The sequence below is a fragment of the Bidens hawaiensis genome, unplaced genomic scaffold (assembly GCF_021521415.1).
Source record: "Bidens hawaiensis isolate Kalapana, Puna unplaced genomic scaffold, B.hawaiensis_p1.1 tig00022515_1, whole genome shotgun sequence".
Lineage (NCBI taxonomy): Eukaryota > Viridiplantae > Streptophyta > Magnoliopsida > Asterales > Asteraceae > Bidens > Bidens hawaiensis.
Genome location: NW_027493507.1, coordinates 291,565 through 301,226, shown reverse-complemented (window position 1 = coordinate 301,226; position 9,662 = coordinate 291,565). Strand labels below are relative to the sequence as shown.

General features: G+C 35.5%; 1 protein-coding gene across 1 annotated transcript; it reads right to left on the bottom strand.

Moving 5' to 3' along the window:
* Nucleotides 1-4,563: 4,563 nt before the first annotated feature.
* LOC143565741 (beta-fructofuranosidase, insoluble isoenzyme CWINV3-like) lies at nt 4,564-7,785 on the bottom strand. Its single transcript, XM_077052617.1, has 7 exons — nt 7,434-7,785; nt 7,277-7,285; nt 6,333-7,189; nt 5,922-6,080; nt 5,612-5,850; nt 5,434-5,524; nt 4,564-4,752 (listed from the first exon to the last, which is right to left on the bottom strand). Exons 1-7 carry the CDS (start codon nt 7,600-7,602, stop codon nt 4,564-4,566), a joined length of 1,713 nt encoding a protein of 570 aa, XP_076908732.1. The 5' UTR covers nt 7,603-7,785.
* Between the last annotated feature and the right edge of the window lie 1,877 nt (nt 7,786-9,662).

The following is a 9,662-nucleotide window of genomic DNA, read 5'->3' as shown; positions in this document are numbered from 1 at the left end:
GTTATCTCACGCTCAATTATACCACATTACCACTCCATACGCTCTTATTTCGTAGTCGTTTATTTCATACTCGAGTATACCACTCTTATTTCGTAGTCGATTATCATGGCCTCCCAAAGTGCTGCTTCATCCGTCAACATGGGTGCCTCGAACACGGGAGAAACGGTCGTTCGGGTCATCCCCACGAAACGAAACCATGATGTTTGGCAACATTTCGACCTATGCGAAATGTCTAACGGTAGCCAAAAAGCTCGATGCAAACATTGTTTGAAGTTTTATGGCAAAGATGCAAACTCCACTTTAAAAGCGCATGTACAAAGGCCCTTTTGCAAGGCCTTGAAGGACGAATCGGGAAGTAGTTCGCAGCCGGAGATGACGAATCAAGGAGCGGTGTTTACGTACGACGTTAAAGCGGTACGTCAACAGTTTTCAAACTTTGTGATTCAACAAACACTTCCTTTCAACCACTTCGACAACCCTCAATTCACGGAGATGATGCAAAACTATGTTCAACCACGCTACCAACACGTAAGTCGTTCGACCCTTAGAAGAGATTGTCTTAAAGCATGGAAAAACGCTAAATCCGAACTAATTTCATACTTTTCAAACTTACAAACTGGTGTAAACTTAACAACGGATGTGTGGTCGGTACCTCATGGTTCGCCCGACTCATACATTTGTGTGACGGCTCATTGGGTTTACCCCGAGTCGTGGCAAATGATGAAACGAACCGTTGCGTTTCAATTGTTTGATTACCCGCACACGGGTAGAAATATTTTTTAAATCTTGGATAAAGTCATTCGACAATACAAGATTGAACATAAAATCTTTTCAATTTCGTTTGATAACGCGTCCAACAATACGGCCGCGGTTGGCCATTTAAAATTAAAGTATAAACCTATTTGTGATGGAGCGTTTTTTCATAGCCGATGCATTGCACATATTATCAACTTGGCCGTGCAAGATGGGTTAAACGTGATCGAAACGCAAAGAAACAATTTTAAAAGAATGTTACGAGATGTTTTTAGCAACAATAAAACATTTTCAAGATACAAAAAATTTTGTGTAGAAGCTAATTGTCAATGGTTGGGGCCAAATTGGGATTGTCCAACAAGATGGAACTCGACTTGTAATATGTTTGAGAAAGCCATCCAACAAAAAGAATCATTAATTGCGTTTCATCAAATTTTGTCAAGTAGGGGTAAATGTGCACCGTACGATCCTAGAAACTGGTTATTGATTGAGATCGTTACGGAGGTCCTTCAAATTTTTAAATCTTGCACAACTAGTTTATCCGGGGTTTACTATCCAACAAGCCCCATTGCTTTACCAAAAATTGCTGTCATGTGCACAAAGTTGAGTGAACTTCATTGTAGGGGTGCACCTTATTTTGATATGGGTGTAAAAATGAAAGAAAAATTTAGAAAATATTTTCAAGAACTACCCGCTGTTTTGACATGTGCTGCTGCGTTAAACCCTTGCATCAATGTTGGTGGTGTTGAAGCTTTAATAGAAAAAATTTGTGATGAGCTAGGGTTAAACGACGATCAAAACCCCTATTATAGCCAAACTTTAAAGAATGCTTTCAACACCACCTTGTCAAACATGTATGATGTCTACCTTACAAAATACGGGTCGTCTTCCCAAATTCATGACTCGTTAAGAGCTGTTGCCCAATCCCAATCCCAAACCGACCTTGAAATGGGGATGTACTACATGATTTGGGAAGACGCCGGTAAACGTCAAAAGGTAAACACCCCAAGCAGTGAACTTGGAAGGTATGGTGGTACCAACTTTGTGAAACACATGACTCCGGATGAATTTAGAAGTCTTGATTTGCTGGCTTGGTGGAGAGGTAAGGAGGATGAGTTTCCGATCCTCGCCGCCATGGCCAAAGATTTACTAACGGTCCAAGCTTCCACGGTAGTTTCGGAGTCTGCTTTTTCTGTTTATGGCAGGGTTATATCGATTAGGAGGACTCGACTCACTGCACCAGCTATAGAGATGTCGATTTGCTACAAGGATTACTTGGACTCTTTAGATAGGGCACAACATCAACGCTCACTCGAGGGGGAAATGGAGTATGAAGCGGGCTTGTATGAAGACGAGGTCAATGAAGGACACACTCAACCAATGACCGATGAAGAAGCCGCGTACGACGATTACCTAAGAAATAGCTCGGGATCGGGTAGCGAAGAAAATTAGTTAAAGAAACAACAAACATGGAGGCAAATCATGAGTAAGAAACAGCAAGTTGTTCATGTAATCGTGTCTAAGCATTCTTTTTCCTAATATGTGCTCTTATTTAATTGTTGATTTGGATTTTTCTAATTTAGTTAAAGAAACAGCAAACATGGAGGCAAATCAAGAACAAACTGCGATTGGGAACAACAGGAGCATCTGCTAGTTCACGATTTAATGTTTGTATTTTTGAGTTAAATCATGAACAACAGTTCTTGGCAGAGATTTCTTCAGTGTTAATGATTTAATGTTTGTATTTTTGAGTTACGAATATGCGATAACGATTTAATGTTTGTATTTTTAATGTAAAAACTATAAATAAAGTTATGTGTTTTTAATCTTTGGTTTGTTGAAAACACATTCACCAACACACACTCATACTCATCTTCCAAGCAAAGAACCCTAACAACGAAAGCAAAGAATGGCTTCGGTCAGTCCGTTTTGCCTTGTAGTTACCGTTTTGCCTTGTAGTTACCGGTTTGTTTATACTGTGAAAAAATAATGGTCTTCATTAAGTACAAAATATAAAAAACAAATATTCGTATTTGAAACCGCGAAATTTAAAAAAAAAAAAAAAACCGGTTAATAAAAAAAACCGGTTAATAAAAAAACCAGTTTATTAACCGGTTCTAACCGGTTTCTAAACCGGTCCTAACCGGTCTAACCGGTTAGGGTTTTGACAGCAAAAAACCGGTTATTAACCGGTCCGGTTATTAACCGAACCGGTTTTTTTCCGGGCCAAAAAAACCGGTCCGGTTAATAACCGAACCGGTTTTTTTAAAAAAATCGGTTTGTGCACCTCTACTTCTAATCATTAAATTTCTCAAAGCTTATGAGTTTTGGTGATTTGTTTTTAGAACATTATTCATTGTCCATCAATAGGTAATGTTTCAAAAATTTATACTACGAAGGCCATTCTCAAGTCACTTGTTGAAATTTTAAAAATTCTAAAAGATTTCTAAGTCCCTAAATCCGCAATTTGCAAATTTGATATTGCGGATTGCATGTCTGCTGTTTTGCGAGTTGCCGTGAGTTGCGAGTTACTAATTGCTTGCGAGTTGCAAGTCACTATTCTTTGCGAGTTACGAGTTATTGATTTCTTGTGAGTTGTGAGTCACTATTATGTGCGAGTTGGGAGTTACTTGTATTGTGGATTGCGAGTTTCTTGATATTGTGAGATGCTTGGTATTGCGAAATTGCGAATTGAAAGCCGATGAGCTAACTTGCAAAACACGCTGATGAACACAAATATTTCAGATCATGTGTTTTTTGTCTAGAACCAAAGTCCAAAATGCACAAAACTTACTTCTAACACAGAAACACGTTCAAATCTACCACATACTTGATCAAAAACCGAAGCGGAAGAACCAAAAACCCCTAAAAGTTGGGCCGGAGATCTTATACCAATTGCATGCTCCCGATATGGATCTAACAACTATTTTGGATCAACAATTCGTGACAATATTGAGCATAAACCACTATAATCACTCGGATCCTGGATCAAATGTAGCAAAAACCTAGAGACAAAAAGTAGTGGAGATAGAGAGAAACTTTCCAAGATAAAATGATGTGCATGGGTGTATATTATACTATTTATAGTGCATTCATGCACCTACGGTTTTTATATAATTGGGCCTTAAATGGCCAGCCCAATTGATTGGTTATAAACCAAATGGACTACTATCCTTTATATGTAGTTAAACAAGAAACTAAATGAATATTACATATTAGAAATCCATATAATGAATAAGCCTAAATAAATAAATAAATAAATAAAGCAAGGTCCAACAAACATAAGTCGATCTAAATTGTATACAACATAATAAACATGTTGATTATTTGGCCAAAGATGTCCGATCTCTTTATTTAAGCCTACAGACAATTTATTAGCTCTAAGTTTTAATTATGGTTCCTTCTATTCAGTTACCGCACCCCTTCCCGTTTTAAACTTTCCAAGATAAAGTGATGTGCATGGGTGTATAATATACTATTTATAGTGCATCCATGCACCTATGGTTTTCATATAATTGGGCCTTAAATGGCCAGCCCAATTGGTTGTTTACAAACCAAATAGACTACTATCCATTACATGTAGTTAAACAAGAAACTAAATGAATATTACATTAGAAATCCATCTAATACATAAGCCTAAATAATAATTATTTAAATAAATAAATAAATAAAGCAAGGTCCAACAAAAATAAGTCGATCTACTTTGTATACAATATAATAAACATGTTGATTATATGGCCAAAGAAGTTCGATCTCTTTATTTAAACCTACAAACAATTTATTAGCTCAAAGTTTTAATTATGGTTCCTTCTAATCAGTTACAGCACCTCTTCCCGTTTTAACGCTCCAAGCATCTAATGTGTTTATAACTATGTCACGACTTCCATTATTGAACACATAGATATGAGCTTCTATTCTCTCATGAAATTGTGGGTACACTCTAGCCGTAATGCATGCTCTTCCATCAGCTCCAAAACTTTCAACCACCGAATGATCTACCTGCAAAGAGTGAGGATCGATTAAAATAATGGGGAAATATTTAATTAAATAGTAACAAAGTTTTTTAAGTATTCCACTAAATTCATTTATACTTCTAACTATAAAAATAATTCAGATTTTCGTATTGTTTCATTGTGAAAATTTTCTAAATGTGATCTTTAATTTATATTAAGTGACATGAATGAAGCATGCTTGAAATGAAATAACTATTTAGAGATTATGTTTTAAAATTCTAAGTAGGATATAGTATTGAATAAAAAAATTCGCTAAATTACTAAGTACCAAAGGGTATTTGGCTTGTTGGTAAAATAGAGTTAGATAAGACTTAGCCTTTTTAATAGGGTGATGACTCAAATATCATGGGTAACTAAAAAAACAAAAATGTCATTCATATATTTTATTTATCAGGTTTTATAATTGTTTAACCTAAGTCAACTTAAAAGTATATTCACTAAATACTAACCAACTTTCATACATATTTGATGTAAGTCATCTAAGTATAAATGTTGAACTTACAACAATAAAACAATAATGGAACTTTGAATGGTTCCATGGTTGGAGAAAAACAGTACTAACATATAACTAGAGAAATAATAAAATGCGGTTACTATTTTATGACTTTATACCCTTTAGTTTTAACAACACGAGAAACATAAACAAACAAGTATGACAATTTCATACCAAGCTTCTAAGTGAAATCATTTTATCTTCATAATCCATGTGGATAAAAGCTCCATATATAGTTTTATCAACCCCCTGTCTTAGGGAAGACCTGCAAAAGTTTAAATAAAAAAAATGTGGATATGTGATTATGTGAATCACCTAAAGAAAATACAAATTGTAATATGTGAGTATGAACCTGCTTTGATCACTACACATTAGAACGACAAATTTATTGCTTTCTTTGAATACTTGGAAAAAGACCGCAGTTTGTTCTGTTAAATCTTGAGATGCCATGACCAATAAGCCGAATGGCCCTGCTCGACCACTAACTCTAGCTAGCTTTGTATTACATAGAGTTTGCGGATCATCCCACGTTGGCTCCAAAACCTCGACATCTTCCATTTTGGGCATATTAAAGGAGATTTGTATGTCAACCTAGGAAGAGAAAATTAATCAATGGCAAATAAATTAGATAAATATGAGTGGAAATTGGTTAAAGAGGTGACCTGTGAGGCTGTGATGCCTCTAACTTCAAATAAAGATTTTCTTTTAAGCTTCTTGTTAGAGTAAGTAACATGGTTCCCGCGCAATTTTTCGGTTTCTTCAACTGGCCATTGCACTAGTTGTCTCCCATTGTTACTAAGATAAACTTGTCGAGGAATGGACTACAAAATCCCATTGAAACCATTCAGTAAGAAGTATTAGATAAAATATACAATTGTGGTTTACTTTAATCGTTTTTACATAATAATTATAAAGCTGATTATTAACACATAAAACATGCCTAGGTTTTCATTATTCTACGCTGAAGTTATGCTTTCAGGGTGTTATTTTGCATCCTTTGTCTCAATATTGTTATTCTAAAGAAATTAACGCAACAACAAATTCATGTATAGATTACTTTGAAATATTTTTACCTGAATTCCAGCCCATCCTTTTTTAATATCATCTGTTGCGCTATCTGATTCAGTGATCCATCCCCATAATATTCTCCTATTCTTTGCAACGTCAAAAAATGTCTTGGAAGCATAGAATTTTCCATAATCATATCTCAAGTTTGAGCTACTTCCGGTAAGACCTTTACCTTCTGGCACAAACTTTTCATTGTTAGAATCATAGTTTCCAATCACGTAGTAGTCGTGTGATAGAAAGCTCGCTTTCACCACATACTTTTGATTTTCCTCATACGCCGAATTATCAAGCCCGGATGTACTGTTGACAGACACCGGATAAAAGTCTGGACACTCCCAAACCCCAGTTTCCACCCCAAAATGAAGTGGGTCATCATGCAAAATCCAGTGAATAAAATCTTTACTTCGGTAAAGTATCGCGACTCCTTGATTGTTTCTCAAACCACCTATAACCATCCTCCAACTCCCATCTTTGCCCTTCCAAGCAGTACTAGGATCACGAAAGTTGTCCGGGTTGACCCCCTTTGGTGGTGTTGTTAATGGATTACCCGAATACTTTACCCATTCTTTGAGAAAAGGATCTGATACGTTTCTAGGCGTCGCAAGATTCTGAACTTGCTGATTGTTAGTGTCGACTCCAGTGTACAATATAACCGGTTTGTTTCCCGGAAGGATTGTTATTGAGCCAGACCAGCAACCGTTGATGTCGAATGGCTCGGTTGGGACAAGGGCGTTGTTGAGATGAATCCAGCTGGTAAGATCGCTGGACACCGAATGCCCCCATACAATTGTTCTGTTGAAAACTGAACCATAGGGATTGTACTGGTAGAATAAATGATAGAATCCTTTGTAATACACCGGACCTGCGGATACGCATAATTTAGATAAATTCAAACCTTGCAATCATTCAAATATGAAGTCTTGCAGATAACTTGAATTTGAGATATTACCATTAGGATCTGTGTGGGCAAATGCGCAAGGGAGAAGATACAAAGCCATGCATAAAAGAGAGAATGAGACACGATATGATCATTTTTAAGCTATTTAAACAATAACATATACACGCAATATTATGAATTGAAAGATATATACTAATAAAATACGTACCGTTCATCCAGTTATGTGGAGGCCGGAAGTGGAAAGATGGTTTCCCTTGTTGGCTCTTCGCTATTCGATCCGGATATTGAGACGCAACGCGAGATGTATTATGAACATCTTTGCCATTGCTATGCAGAACACAACACAAGTATATTATACAAAAAGCAAAAGCTTTCATTTTACGAGCTCAACTAACTTATTGCTCAACTGTGAAGTTTAGTGAGAAGCTGGCCAGAATTTAAAGGAATATAATTCTATGTAAAACCTAAGGACTAGCTATGATCAGTCACCCTCACTGGATCGGATTGGTCCAGTGATTAAAACCTCTGACGAAAGCACCATGTTTTTTTAACAGCACCATGTTTTTAATGTGGATTATATACGTATACTTATGTATATTCCAGTGAGTTGTCTTGTACTCTTGTGAGTTGTCTTTTATGTTAAGTTAGCCAAATTTTATTTGGTTATTCACTTATTTGGTTCGGTTAATTTGTAAGTTACGGCCGAGTAAAAATCAACACCTAATCAACGTAACCGAATAAACTAAATCGATGAAATTCCTAGAAAACATTTTAACTGCGCTCAGTGTTGTAGAACTCTGTAGTGATTAATCGTGTTGAAATTTTTTATTTTTTTTCCAGTAATTTATATTGGATTATTAATTGAGAAGGGATTACAATAAAGTGACAGGCAAACGGGCAACAAGCTGCGCCGTAACCCCGATTAATCGCTACATGTAATTTTTCAAATGTATATACATATATAATCTTATTTACAAAATTTTAATTTTTGATTGATTAATCGGTGTTTAGTTGGGATTTTTACCCCACTTGATCATTTGGCTTAGTATACAGGGAAGTGATGATGCTAGATACCTCTTTAGTCAATATTATCAAGTAAACCATCTCCTTTATGCAGTGTTCACCTGTGGTCTTGTTTGTGACAAATACAGAATCATGAAGAAAGTGGCTTCTAGGGACTTTTTTCATGGGTTTTGTAATTAAAGACTGTTGTTATCAATAATGACTTATTTGGCTGTTTCATTGTATATGTGCTTGTATAATCCAAAACACATGTTTCCGGCCAGTGATAGCAATATCAGGTTGGCTAGACCATTTTGTTGCCTGATTGATGATGTTATCATCTCAAAAATGGATAGCGACAGATGGGTAACTGATGCAGTGCCTAACATTGGTGGTAGGTACAGTTTCTTGAAGAATGGACAGGAGAAACAAAATGAATATGGATGGATGATCCAGAGTTTAACCTTGTGACCTAAAGGAGAGATCATTAGTCATTGCAAACGCCAACAATAATATGTGACAAGGACATACTAAGGCTATGTGTATCATATTGGCTACAAAAGTTGGCGATTTGTGTAATGTGAAGCCCAATAAACAAAATATGGGTTTTTGTTTTAACTGTGTAATAATATTGTAGCTCCATATATATATATACATATATATACACACACATATATATGGGGAGGTTAACGTACAATAATCAGTTATCGTACATTAGGTACCCGAGCTTTTTGAACGTCGATGTTAATTTCACGCGATAGCAGTTTCGTAAATAACCCAAACAGTTGTTCGCGATCAAATTCATCGATTTAAAATCGATTCCGATCCAAATTCTGAACTCCTTAATATAACTCATCAAATTTCTAAACTTTAATCACAACTTACAGTATGAAATCTCAAAAGTCAAAAACCAAAATTGAAATAGAACGTCACTGAATATTAAAAATCTTCAAATTGATCAAAAATTGATTATTTAATCATTCAAATTGATGTGTAAGAGGCTTTAGAATCATTAATCGATTATGAAAATACAGATTAACACGCTTAATTGAGCTATGATTAGGGTTCATGTTTAAATGTTCTGCTCAAAGTTTAAACGTTCTGACCAAAATGAACACCAAAATGATGATTTAATCAATCGAATTGATGTGTAGAAGTATTTAGATTCATCAATCGATTATGGAATTTCAGAAATAATGCACTCAATCGAGCTCTGATTAGAGTTCAAAATAATATGTTTAAACGTTCTGAAACAAAACTGAAGACCTATAAACATTCTGATACGTTCAATGAAGTTATGGGTGTTCAAAAAAATGAACATTTTTAAACGTTCTAATACTTTCAGTGAAGTTCTGGGTGTTCAAGAAAATTGACATCTTTAAACGTTCTAAGAAGTTCTGGGTGTTTAAAAAAGTTTATAAGTTCTGAACTCTAA